A 13518-nucleotide genomic window follows, 5' to 3' on the forward strand; every position below is an offset into this window, starting at 1 on the left:
ACAATTTTCTATTATCTTTCGAATAACCGCTTTACATCCCTTCTATGTATCCAGAAAGTAGCGCCGGTGGCGATAGGCGCAAAGCGGTAGAGACGCCAAAGGTATCAACGGGCCAGCGCCATGCCAGCCTAGCCGGCCGAGCGACTAGCACCGAGCAGCCCACAGTTCCGCCCTCTACAGCTATTCGCTCGCGCTTTCGTGACATGGTGGAAAGACCCACCCAGCAACCACCAAGCTCAATATCTCGCGGCACCAAGCGCCTCCTGGCCGACGACAGCCCAAATGACCGCCAAAAATCAAGATACAGCCAGATTGAGACACCTGTGCGCGAAGAACACCTTCTAGGTTTATCGCCATATAAAACACCTATTCTGCGCGGTGGCCTACAGCCCACACGACTGTTTTCTGGGTCTCCAACAGGTAGCTTTCTCGGGACCTCGCTATTTGCAGAGTCTTCGCCTGCACGCAGCATTCTAGACTCGGCGCGCAAGGAAACAGAGTGTGTGGGCAAGATGGAATCTATGAAGCGTGAGCTGGAGCGGGCCAAGTTTGAACTCAGGCAGGTGGAGCTGGATCGCGAAAAAGACCGTGAGGAAGCAGCGCGAGTGAAGCAGTCGCTGGAAGCAGATGTTTTGAAGCAGGCCAAGCGTATCGAAAAGCTCGAGCGGGACCGGAAATGGCTGGTTGGCCAGGAAGAACAGTTTTCCGACCAGCACAAGGAGCTGGAGGCGGAGGTGAGGCGGCAGAAGGAGCGGTACAAACAAAAAATCGAACAGGTCATCGCTGAGTACCGTCAGAAGGCGCTGCAGGTTGAGGAGGCAGAACAGGCATTCCGAAATGTGAAGAAGGAGCATGTTGCCGAGATCGGCGCATTGCACGACAAGCTGATCAGAGCTGAGCATAAGGCCGGCGAGCTGAAGGCGCGGCTAGAGGCAGCTGTGGCCAGTACTGGAAGTTCCCAGGACAAGGCGTTGCAGTACACAGTTGATGCCCTACAAAAGAAGCTCTTTGCCACAGAGGAGGATCTCAGGGAGCTTGTGCAACGGCAGCAATCTGGCCACCACGATATTTCGACGCCATCGCGTGCCCGCATCGTTCCAGCTGGAGCGAGACCTGCATGAGCAATGCACATATATCAAGGCCCTTGAGAACCAGAACCAGAAGCTCAAAGCCGAAGCCCAGCACGCCAAGGAGCTTGCCAGCAAGTACGCCAAGGAGCTCGAGTCTAACCAGGCGCTGCAGGCCAAGGTTAATCGGCTCGAGGGACAGCATGAGAACTTTGCTGAGCTTGAAGCCCAGCTTAGCATTCTCAAGCAGGAGCGCGAGCAATGGCGCAAGGTTTTCCAGGGTCACAAGGCTGATGGCCAGAAGAGCCCGCCTGATGAGCCTGAACGTCCCTATTGACTCGCCCTACGCCGTCGCCAATACGGTTGCAACACAGCGACACAAGATCTCGCTCCTCGAAACCAAAGTCGAAACGATGCAGGAAACCGTTGATAGTGCAACCCGCGATTTGCAGTCGACCGTCACTGAACTCGAGTCATATAAGCTGCAGTACTCGCAGATTGACGAGCAGCTGACAAAGGAGAAGCGGCGGGCCATTCAGCTCGAGAGATCAAAGCAGTACGCACTGCGCGAGGACAGACTTTTTGCGGTCACAGCTCCATTCGTACGACAACGAGGAGGTGGCTATGATGGCAGGCAACTATGATGCGCAAAAGACAGAGCGGATCAAGCAACTGGAGCTGTTTATTGATGAGCAGCGCGTCTGGATCTCGAGTCTCGAGGGTGGTGAGTCGCAGCCCTCGATCAAGACTGAGGCCTGGTACATTGTCAGCTGCTGTGCTGCAGGGGTATCGCGAGGATGTTGAGAGGAAGGAGCAGGAGCTGCTGGCCAGTAGGCGCAGCTACGACCAGCTGATGGAACGCTTTGAGGAGCTGGAGAAGGAGGCAGCGCGTCTCGAGCACCAGATTGGATCTGGGCTGGGATATAACCCTCGCACAACTCGTATTCTGCAGCTCAAGGACAACCCGTCGGCCCAGGACTATGCGATCCGCTCGGAAGAAGCTCAAGGCGCTTGTGGACTGAAAACGAGTCTCTGCTTGCCCATATCAAGAAGCTGACTGACACGTCGTCTGCCGACAAGTCCGAAAGCGCAAATGATAATGAGGAGGACAGTGGCGAATCTGAGGATCCTCCGAGCGGGTCGCCATTCTTCCAGACCATCGCCAACCTGCGCACAGAGAACCAAGAGCTAGCAAAGCAGCTCGAGAACTCGGTGATTTTGATGCGCCGCTATAAGAAGGAATTGAGGAAGAAGGTTTTTGAGCTGCGTGAGGCTGTTTACTCAATCATGGGCTACCGCCTTGACTTTTTGAGCAACGGTGGAGTACGCTGTACGTCCACGTACGCCTCTGATATTGGACCAGAGCTTTGTATTCAAGAGCGGCGACGACAACAAGGGCGACATGAAGCTGTATGGCGGCGGCAACAAGGAGTACCTGAACAGCATCATGAACGACATCCGCTACTGGATCCAAGAGCGCGGCAGTATCCCTGGGTTCCTGGCCACAGTGACGCTGCAGAATTTTGAGACCAGCCAGCAGGATCCACCGTTGGTTAAATCGTAATTTAGATTTTAGTTAGTTCAAAAGGACACTGGAATATACGCCTAGCACTCAGATATCGTTAGCAGCGCTGAGCATCTTGGTGAGCTGCTCAAACTTGACGTTCTCCTTGATGACTGTGGCGACAGCCTTGTTCTCGCTCTTGAGCGGCAACGAGATGACACCGTTGTCAACTGCCCACCCGTTCTCCTTTAGCCAGGCTCAGCACCGCGTCCTGGTCCAGGTTGACCATCTCCTCAACGGCCTTGGCCGGAATTGTCTGGTACGTGCTGGTGATGTTGCCAATGATCAGCTTGCGCAGGCCGTTCTCAAAGCCCGCAATCCCATCGACCACCGACTCCTCATCGTCGTCGTCACCATACATCTCCTTCCAGAACTTGGTGAACTGCGCCCGCTCCAGCGAGTCCCGGAGTGTGAGCAGCTTGCTGATGGACGCGTCGCTGCAAATCTCGTCCGACAGGAGGTAAAGGCACAGGTTGAAGTCAGCCGTCGACGGCGAAATCAGAGCCTTGGCCAAAATGCGCCGCACTACATCCACATCGACCATATCGGGGTTGAACTGGTACATCTTCAACAGCGACAAATTCGCCATCAAATCGTGGTTGGTCAGAGGGTCCGCATTGGCGCACTGGCGTGCCAGGTAATCCTCGAGAATCGTGGTCTTTTGCGGATTGTACCGCTCAACTCCAGTGAGCAGGCTGTGAATCTCGTCAGGCCGAGTAGAAGGGCGAACGAACGACGACACCATTTTTGATTGAGTGGAAAGTGTTTATTGAAAAAGGCAAGGGCGAATTGGAAGGAAAGCGAAATTGAGGATTTTTTTCGTGCAAAAATTGTGCGCCCCCTCCAGCCCGCTCGTCGGATCAGCTCTAGGTTGATTGATCAAGGGCGGCAGCGGTCTGTTTGTATGCTTTCGCAGCCAGCAAGGACAGTGTTTACCAGTTTTTGCTTTCGCACACCCTCCCCCTCCTTTACCTACACCACGTCCCTATTTCTACACCTGTACTATTACCTTCTCTTTCCCTGCATTTGGCAGACAACAACCAATGGAGAGCAGCTACACCACCTATAACAAGGCTGAATTTATCGAGACTGACACAGGAAACAAGGTCAGTCGCCGGTCGCTGATTTCGGGTAGCCAGAACATTGTGTTGGGCGGCAAGACAATCGTTCACAGCAAGTGTACAATTCGTGGTGACCTGCGGCGGGCAGGCCCTACGCACCAGGCTGCTGTGCTCATTGGCCGCTTCTGCTCTCTGGGCGAGGCTTCAGTGCTGCGCCCGCCCTACAAGACCTACAAAGGCGTATTCAGCTACTACCCAATGAAGATCGGTGACCACGTCGACATTGGCGCCAACACCATAGTTGAGGCTGCATCCATAGGCTCGCATGTGCGTATTGGAAAAAACTGTGTTATTGGGAGATTTGCCATTCATCAAGGACTGCTGCGAAATCGAGGACGGGGCCGTCATTGCGCCGAACACAGTGATTCCGCCGTTCTCTGTTGTTGCCAATGGTCCGCCGGCCAGAATCGTCGCGCAGCTGCCAGAGTCAATACAAGATGTCATTGAAGCACAGTCAAAAGACAAATACGCCAGATTTGTTCCTGCGTAGAATGGAACGTTTGCTAGTTTTTGCATTGAGTAAGAAAATAATAAACAGGCATACTATCGCATTGCGTTAAACACCAATGTCGAACTGAGACGGCCATGCATCCCCAGGCCTGTTTATCAAGAATAGTGCTTCACTGAGTACTGCTCAGACAGTGCGTTAATGCAAACTATTCGCCACTCTGCTTGGACTAACTGGTACGGCAACAGCGGGGGAGACTGTCTATCTGTTGTGGTGCGCCCATTCCCACCCCACACTGAACACTGCTCTCCCATCAATGCAACACAGGTATACGTTTGCGTGAAGGGATATTGCCACCTACTTCTAGAGCCTCTTATAATAGACTACACTCTACTCCGAGAGCAATGGCTCGCTTAAACGAATGAAACCGAACAGCGGGCTGCAATAGATAAAACACTGGTCTCCGGGTTGGCATCTGCCTGCTTTCGCTATCAATTACTAGAGCCAAGGCCGCCTACATCCTTCTCTTCTTTAATCACCCAGCTTTCGCACTTTTATTCACGATACAACTTTAATATTTTATGGACTCTGCCTCTACATTTCGTTGAATGTGGCCAACCATCAACATTCATGTAACCCTAACCACAATCTCAACTACAATTAGCTTTTTTTTGACCCTGCTCATCATCATATGTATCTGGAGGCAATGGCTGTCCGTGCACATATTTTCTCAAAACCAACCAGGTGTTAATATCTTAATATCCAACTACTGTGAACTACATAGCTTTTCATCCCGTTGATTCGTCTTTCCTTTTATTCTCACCTACCTTTTTGCTGTGCCACCGGAGCAATGGTATGAAACCTCTACGCTTGCCTTTCATTTTTCTTTCTCTTTAGCTTTCTTTACATCAGTATAACACTTGACTCTGTCGCTTTCTATTAATACTTTGGTCCACGCTGCTAGCATATTCCTTGGACCGATACATTACTATTCGCATATCTGTTCCGACTATAAACGGAAACTACATGCCATATTTACATAAGGTATCTTTCGTTACTCGTTTCTTTTTTCTTTTTCTTTTTTCTCTTGCCCTACACCACCCACCGTGTGCTCTAGACCTACACCGCATTGTTCTCATTGCTGTGCTGACAATTCTAATCCTAGCTGTATCCAGATATCATATGCGTAGAAACAGGCAGATTACGTTGTATATTATCGGTTATTATGTGCAGAACATCATGCTCCCCATTCTCTTCATGAGTAATCCATCTATTTCGCCACCGTATCCACCTGCTGCACTCTGTCTGCAAGCGTATGAGCCGTCATTTTAGCATGGCCTCAATCTCAAACATTCTCTCGCGCCGTGGATCCACAGCCTAACAGTACCCGTTCCTTCTCTGGTTTCGGAAACCAATTATGAGTGTTTGAGAAACGTGCTTATTCCTCTCCACCCAGTGCAAGGAATACACAATCCCGAGATCTAATAGACAACTTTTCGAGGACGACTCTGTGTGTGGCACTGCCCCGATAATCCGATTGCTAAATTCACTCTCCTCAAGCTCCACGACAGCAGACTCGCCTGAAACACTAAAAACTATGGAGTCCGGCATTTAAAGTCGCCTCCCTTCTACACTGGCCCCTGCAATCTCCGCTAAATAGCCTAACTATTTGCACACTATAGACAAGTCTCCCAATGTCTTTGCGAAGTTCATAATATTCAACAGCTTTGATGTACTAGCACAAAACATCTATGCAACCAAACTTTGAGGATAAAATTTATTAAAAAATGACAACGCAAGTTGGCAAAAAGATGCTCACTACAGGGGTCGAACCTGTGACCTACGCGTTATTAGCACGTCGCTCTAACCGACTGAGCTAAGCGAGCAGAACCATCGACCAATCACCTGATCAAACTTCTGAGATCTCCTGATAATTGAATAGTACATTTTATTTCGGATAGGATAGCACGACCTTCTAGCGATATCAGAAGCACCAGGCTGCCATGACCCTCCTCTGTCGATAACTACTTTCAAACCTCAATAGTATTGGGCTTATAACCCAGGACTTGATATACCTACTTGATGCTATATCTCAGTGTTTCTTGCTAAAACAGTCCTCTGCGCTAACATCAAACTGGCTAGAGACGCCTCAGAGCTTGCTTATTGTATATCTGAAACTGTAAAGACAGTAATAGACTTGTACAGATAACTGCCAAAGTAATCCGATATTGGACTCATAAGTCTGAGCCAATAAAAGGTCTGTTTCAAGTTAACAAAGATCTGAAATCGCATGTATTCAATGTATGCAGTTGGCAGACATGCTTCGGGAGAACTAGGAGCTAACAGGTCTGTATGTTGCTATTCCGGTTTGCATATGTATGTAGCGTATGAAACACGAAGTGAGGATTGCATCACACCCCCACATTTCTGCTATTCCTCAATCCATGGCTTTCACGCGCGTTGTAGATCGACATTTGTTATCATTTTTGTAAATCCAATAAATATTAATAATAAATATTGTCTCAGAGAATCCGGCGCATGGACTCTTGCTCCAAGTCATCCAGTAGGACTGCCGGGTGCGACCACAGGTCATCTGTAAATGCCACCATTGTCCGGTTCTGGACACGCAGGTTTTCAATTGCCTGCTGGAAGTCATTTGGCTCATGGTAGGAGTCTAGTGTGGTGTGTGTTGCGCCAGCGTGTTTGTGATGCCAAAAGCCTGTCTGTCCGTTGGGCTTGTCATGGTTAATTCGGTGAAGAGAGGACACCGTCATCAGCACCTTCCGAAGCGTCGCTAATACCGTAGAAGAGGAACAAATCGTTGTTGGCAAGGTTTCTCGTCCACTTTCGCAGATACTCCTCACGATGGAATATGTGGTTAAAGACAGGCTGATAGAGACTAATCCAGATGACGCCCATCGACATGTATGCATTGAATAGAGTCACCACCGTACGCGTACTGAACCCGAGGTTGTATGTGCGAATGATACCTCCGAGGACAATTGACTGCATCACGTAGCAGAACCCACAGCTGAAGATAACGTAAAACTCGCGGATTTCGCTGAAGCCCGACGGAATCCGTCTCACCCTCCACAATGAGGTCACCTGAGCAACCTGGAGTAGTGTGAGGATAGATAGATTTGTCCACTTATATACTGGCCCAATTTCGCATATCTGCGCGCCAGGAACAAACTGGGTGCCAAGCCTTCCGCTTACAAGCTGAGAAGTAATTGCGGCAGCCAACATAGCAGCCAGGATGAGCCCAACAGGTAAGTAAAAAGCAATTCCCCGGTTAGACCTCCGCTGAATGAAGATGAGATCCAGTGCGTACACCCGAAGGAATAAGGCTGTGCAGTAAGCGTTTGTGCAGAACTCTCGTATCCAAATGGCCCATAATGAGCATATCTGAAGCCCGCCAACCTGATTTACGTGGCCATTGACAATGACATTGCCTGAAAATGCAATATAGCTTACAAAGAGCATGATTGTGTTCAGAGGCAGGTTCTTCGCGCGAATAGGCCGGTAGTGTGCGTGCAGCCAGCAGTATGCCATGAGGATTCCGGTGATGACAAACATGACGATGCAGATAGCGATAATAATCGTGTCGCCTTGGCCGACTGGATCTAGGTGCTTTTCAAAATACTCCTGGGCAGTGGCTATTCTAGTCGCATCAGAGACGGCGGGAAAATATTCCTTCTTCTGAAAATGCATAGGAAATAAATAAAAAAAATTGATAATTTACTAAATTGAAAAGATGAGAACGCTTCTAAAAGAGAAGTGGTAGGCCAAAGACGCGAACCCATTTGCTCGTAGGGATGGCCCCTAAAGAAATTGGTTGGAACACTTTTGTCCTGTCGGTTGAAGCTACTCCAGGTTTTATCCTGTAGAGATTTACACTGTCAAACAATTCTTTCTTAATAGTAGGCGATTAACAAGGCTTGAAAATCGATGCTGTTGGGTCCGCCCTTTCTGAGGTCTTCTCTTTCTGAAGGTTGCCGAGAAGACAATAATAATGTGCTGACAATCTAAATTCGGGGCTATCACCCATGATCGCATTTCCCGCACCGAAGGTGGGTCATGCAACATACCTGTTTTAAGCCCATGCAAAGGCATAGCAATGTAACATCCATTGTGTCAGAATGGGCTGTAGAAACAGGATGGTGTCGTGTTCAATAAACTGGGGGTACAAGTGGTACAACGAGTGGCGAGTCATAGGATAGTTTACAAAAACGACCTGACGATGCATATAACCAATGTTTTCAAAGTATTGAAAGCCATTTCTGAGTTGCGTACTGTAGATCTAGAGCACACGGTGGGTAGTGTAGGGCAAGAGGAAAAGGAAATAAGAAACGAGTAACGAAAGATACCTTATGTAGATATGCGCGTAATTTTCGTTTATAGTCGGAACAGATATGCGAATAGTAATGTATCGGTCCAAGAATATGCTAGCAGAGTGAGCAAGGTATCAATAGAAAGTGGTAAAGTCAAGTATTATATTGATGTAAAGAAAGCTAAAAGAAATAGGAAGGGAGAGGCGAGTGTAAAGGTTTTTATACAATCGCTCAGGTGGCACAGCCAAAAATAAAAGAAAATACAACGGGATGAAAAACTATGTAGTTCACAGTAATCGGATCTTGAGAATCTAAAAATGAAGACAGCGAAAGAGCTGCATACCAATGCAGCAATGGGACCATAGAATGGCCAGCCACTAATTGGTCCCTGCTGGATAAAAATGAGATCCATAGTATATATGCGCACGAAACGTGAAATTATATATCCAAATATTCATACTGTATAGAAATATAGATCGAAAAGCTTACATATCTGCCGACCACCAACAATTCATATATTCCCATTAATGTGAAGGTCTCCAATAAACCACAGGACGGCACCGATGTATAATGCGGTTATAAGCTGGAGGCTTTTTGCACAAACCAGATGGTATGCTTTATGGCACCAAGATCAAGCAATAGGCATACCTGTAATAAACAGGAGGGTACTGCATATAGATATCATTATATTCTCGCCTTTGCCAAATGGGTCAAGCTTATGCCCATAACGCTCCATTGCTGCAGCTATCCTGCAAGCATCAGTGACCGCCGGATAAGCTTCTCTTTGTTGTAGCTAAGGCGGAGGTATAAATGTGAAGAAAATGGAGCGAATAAACGAATAAACGAGAGCAGAATGGTTGCAAAGATGACAAGAACCAGCTTTAAATTCCTGAGAAAACTACACAACTACAGCAAATTTTTGGTTCATTGGCGCTATGTGCCGTTTGATAGGCCCGGTTCTAAAATTTCTGGATAAGCGAAGGACACGAGTGATGACTTTGCCAATCACTGCCTTTGGATATGTCTTTGTAAGGCCAGTTCGGATAAATCGTGCTCCAAGATAATATGCGGAGGCTCGCCAAAGATCGGCCTCAAGTGTGCAATGTACACTGGAACTTTGCTGCTGTTGTTAACAGAAATACAGAAGCTGGTTTGCGACCTGAAAGATTTGAGTGACAATCGATCAGCAGACCGAAGATACACCAGACGCATAACAATTAGTTGTGCTAGCATTAGTATGCATATTTCCTCCTTAGTTAGGAGAGACACCACCAAATCTTTCCCAAAAACCTCCATCTTTGCTGGTCATACTACTTGCTGATTAAATTATTGCAGGCATTGTGTATACCTTCGAGGTAAATGAAACCTGTCAATTTTTGTAACCACAGAATAAAATAAGCAGCTGAAGACAAACGACCTTGTATAAATGCCTTGTCTTTATCATATGCTAGATGGCCGTTTGTTTCCAATAAGATTTTGCTGATATATTTCATGGCACGTATACCAAGTGTACAGCAGAAATTAAATAGCAGATTGACCGCTATCTGCTTTGTCAGCCTGTTTAGATACATTTTGTAGGACACAATAGATCTATATACTTGATTCTATGCCATTGCTCAAAGCTGATCCACCACAATAATACTGGTTAAAGTACAGTATCAGACAGATAACAGCGCGTTTAACTCTGTATATTGACATGGAAATTATCTAGCCCTCATAGAAATACTTGATACAAATGTGTCATTGTATGTTGGATCACAGTTGTGCATTTGCATCTACTTGAACACCCAAGTAATAATATCTTCAGTGCAGCTCAGTTCAATACCGATACAGATCGGGTCAGAGCGGACAGAAATTTTCGGTACTTGCTAGACGATGGTAGCAGAGCTGAAGACTGCACATCGCTATGTCGAAAGCAGTTACATAGTAGCGTATCCTGCTGTTCTTGTATATTTTAATTTTGTACTTTCCAACACGAGTGTTTCGGATCAGTGATCTGTGCTGATTGTCAATATGCCCGAGTGGTTAAGGGGAGTGACTAGAAATCACTTGGGCTCTGCCCGCACAGGTTCAAATCCTGTTGTTGACGATTCCTTTTGCATCGTGCTCCCATTTTTATTCCGTTCGCTGCTTGTGTGTTCCTGGGAAACCGACTATACTATCTCTTTTGTGGCATTATTCTAACACAAAAATGCGTGGGTACTCGTGGCGATGGCCACTGGCACCAATAAATTCCCACTTTTAGATATACTTTTTTCTTGACAAAAGCTCAAGGCTGTCTTACTGCTTTTATCATTGCCTTTACTCTGCACTCAGCATCGCATTCATGGATATTGTACACCCCACAACTATTACTAGGGCAACCGCAGCTGACGCCCTGACAGACTCATAAAATGATACCGCCAGTGTCAGTGGGTATGTTGGCACTGTCATCATTTGCGTGCTGCATAGAGATGCACTTTCATATCTAGTTGCTGCTCTGGTAAACCACGTGTATTGTCCTATCTGGGTCACAAATCCACCGCTAGTGTCCACTGGATTTGTAGGAGGATTGATGTGGGGTTGTGGAGTTAAAGGTGCTAGCGGCCTCATCCTGGTTGATGTCATGGACAGCCTGTGTAAGCTCTATGCTATCTGACTAATGGTGAGTGGAGTCCATACTCAGCTATGTGTAGCTACGTTCTGGGTGTGTTTTATTGAGTGCATGTTTGTCCACCACAAGCCGACTAGCGACTATGCTTTATAATTTCCTGTAGCGACAGCTATCTTACTCTAACTTGCACTCTGTCTATCTGGCCCGTTTGCAAATGCCCAATGCACGATATACTTTGGTGGCTCTTTTCACATTTATTGTTATAGCACGAGGTTCAGCTAGGGGTTTGCTGGTGTCACTTGGCCACTCCAGGTGTTGGTTGCAGTTATCTATTCCAGGTTCGCTGCACTGCAGTATACCTTCATGGAGCAAGGCAAGGTTTAGTTCTCCAATGTGTTCTATTTGCATTTCTGGCATGGACACCAGCCACGCTTGCCACCATTTCACTGTATATGGCTAATTTTTAGGATTCAACTTCCTACTAGTTGCCAGTGGCTCTATTTTCAGCAGCGGCCAAATGGTTGTCATCCTCATATACTTGGCTTATCTGTTTGTACTTCACCATGATGGGTACCTGAGTGAGTGGATAGAGACTGATGGTATATAATGAACTAGAAGAGGAATATAATGCCTAAACCACCCCAGTTCCTGGTCGATACTATACTTATGAGTGCCCTAATAATGAGCCACAACCACAGAGGATCCCAGCAGATTGAACCTATTACTGAACGGGGCAGCAGCCACAGCACAGAATTCAAGGCATGAATCCTCAGTTTATGAAGGTAGAACTATCTCTTGGCTTGAATATCCAGTCTGACTCCACACGCAGTGCAAAGCAGCTCTCTACACAGCTAAAATATGGTCAATAAGCTTTTCGGCCAGGTTCCATTCATTAATAAACTCAGGCATGATTCGGATCCCCATCATATCATCTTAGCTTTCTCTCAACCTTAAACAGCGAAGGGGAATGCGAACACCTCATGGGGACCTGGTACAACAAGGGAGGGAAATCTATGCAAGGCAGGCATCGTGGCAATCTTTTTGTTTATTTGCATTACACAATGCCAAAAATAGTACTAAGAATACCTGCTTCAGAGAAGGACTATATGAGGTAGCATGCTACCTAGAACCGCCAATGACCAGTTTGACCAGATACAACCAATACGCAGCTTTAGCAAACATATGCTTCTCTCAGTGCTGTAGCCAACTTTCTGCCAGACCCAAACACCTCCAAATAAAAAGATAGTATTTGTTTTGTAAATCCGCGCATGCGCCTGTACCCAAGCTGTCCCTGAAACTAGTTGGTTTGCCTCTGATTCCTTTTGACGGAATAGCAGTAGCAAATTGTGAATCCCTTAGCCCGTTGCTGTGCATTTGCATTCACATTCACTATTGCATACTTCTCGGGTTTAAGAACGTTGTCAATGATATATAATAAGTTTAGACTTGGAACGGCTCCCCTTTGATTTGGAATCTATGCTCATCTCCACCGTCAGCAACTTGCACTACTGCTATCTCTCATTGCTATACTTTTTGTTTGCTTATTATTCATACGTTAACCCACCATTCATCTCTACATCCCTACAAAGTAGCCACAGCATAGACTAAACAGGCTTACTAATGCTTCAGATAAGGAGTACTTCAGACGAAGAGAAAGTTCAGGTATGTTAGACTTCAGTACCAGTACCAACGGTTAGGATATCTCTAAGCACTAAGTCACTATATAAGCTCTTGGAGTAGATTGCTGCTGCGCTAGGATACAAGCTTGACCCTGTTGGACCAGTCGATCACTGTCCATTATCATTACTGTAGCATCGATGTATGGAGCAACCTTATTTGTCCTACTATATGCCTGGTGGAACCGCAACTATCCCCCAATCCGCCGGAAGAACCTGCTGGCAACAACAGCTATGTACATAACTGCGGCGCTGTGGCTTATTGGTGACATTGTTACAAATGGGCATGTGCATTTGGTAGGACCATTCAAGTACTGCATAATCTGGTCTGCCTGGTTCCGGATGCTTTTCTGCTATGTCAATGGCTGCTTTGTGATGATTCGCCTTCTATGCTCTCTATCGAGTATTTGTTCAGAGCAGACCTAGCCATGTGGTATGAGCTACTGGGCACCACTGATCGTATTGGCTGTCCCTATTCTGGCATTTTGCATCACATCCACTGCCCTTGACAAGATGAAAATTGCATACTATATCCAAAGCGTCGAGCTGTGTAATTACACAGATCCATTCCGTTACACATTTATGGCCCTGATGTGGCTCATTTGGCTCACCAACCTTACTCTGATGATCCTCATTCGCAAAATCCAGCCTAGCTTCCGAGAGCACCATGAGTCATTTATTATATCTGGCGCTGCCATTGTGAACCTTGTGATAACCA

At 46.9% G+C, this 13518-nt stretch overlaps 4 protein-coding genes and 2 non-coding genes across 6 annotated transcripts; 3 read left to right on the forward strand and 3 right to left on the reverse strand.

Annotated features, from left to right (window-relative positions):
- Nucleotides 1-17: 17 nt before the first annotated feature.
- On the forward strand, nucleotides 18-2631 carry DL89DRAFT_287486 (uncharacterized protein; the record flags this gene model as incomplete). The annotated part of the gene is made up of 7 exons (XM_040889910.1): nucleotides 18-1037; nucleotides 1102-1348; nucleotides 1374-1669; nucleotides 1722-1791; nucleotides 1838-2008; nucleotides 2044-2390; nucleotides 2431-2631. The coding sequence occupies exons 1-7, from the start codon at nucleotides 45-47 to the stop codon at nucleotides 2629-2631; spliced, it is 2325 nt and encodes a 774-aa protein (XP_040739454.1). The 5' UTR covers nucleotides 18-44.
- Nucleotides 2632-2679: 48 nt separating this feature from the next.
- Nucleotides 2680-3425, reverse strand: DL89DRAFT_279539 (ARM repeat-containing protein; the record flags this gene model as incomplete). Its single annotated transcript, XM_040889575.1, is given in 2 exon segments — nucleotides 2680-2817; nucleotides 2837-3425. The coding sequence occupies 2 exon segments, from the start codon at nucleotides 3374-3376 to the stop codon at nucleotides 2680-2682; spliced, it is 678 nt and encodes a 225-aa protein (XP_040739455.1). The 5' UTR covers nucleotides 3377-3425.
- Nucleotides 3426-3592: 167 nt separating this feature from the next.
- Nucleotides 3593-4242, forward strand: DL89DRAFT_279540 (trimeric LpxA-like protein; the record flags this gene model as incomplete). The annotated part of the gene is made up of 2 exons (XM_040889576.1): nucleotides 3593-4040; nucleotides 4069-4242. Exons 1-2 carry the CDS (start codon nucleotides 3675-3677, stop codon nucleotides 4240-4242), a joined length of 540 nt encoding a protein of 179 aa, XP_040739456.1. The 5' UTR covers nucleotides 3593-3674.
- A 1770-nt stretch (nucleotides 4243-6012) lies between these two features.
- On the reverse strand, nucleotides 6013-6086 carry DL89DRAFT_t179. The gene has a single exon. It is a non-coding gene; the product is annotated as a tRNA-Ile (tRNA).
- Nucleotides 6087-6706: 620 nt separating this feature from the next.
- On the reverse strand, nucleotides 6707-7914 carry DL89DRAFT_326039 (uncharacterized protein; the record flags this gene model as incomplete). Its single annotated transcript, XM_040891535.1, has 3 exons — nucleotides 6707-6874; nucleotides 6981-7314; nucleotides 7675-7914. 3 exons carry the CDS (start codon nucleotides 7909-7911, stop codon nucleotides 6723-6725), a joined length of 723 nt encoding a protein of 240 aa, XP_040739457.1. The 3' UTR covers nucleotides 6707-6722.
- A 2624-nt stretch (nucleotides 7915-10538) lies between these two features.
- On the forward strand, nucleotides 10539-10620 carry DL89DRAFT_t171. Its single transcript has one exon. It is a non-coding gene; the product is annotated as a tRNA-Ser (tRNA).
- The last annotated feature ends 2898 nt before the right edge of the window (nucleotides 10621-13518 follow it).

Source organism: Linderina pennispora (assembly GCF_002104995.1).
Source record: "Linderina pennispora strain ATCC 12442 chromosome Unknown DL89scaffold_47, whole genome shotgun sequence".
Classification (NCBI taxonomy): Eukaryota; Fungi; Kickxellomycota; class Kickxellomycetes; order Kickxellales; family Kickxellaceae; genus Linderina; species Linderina pennispora.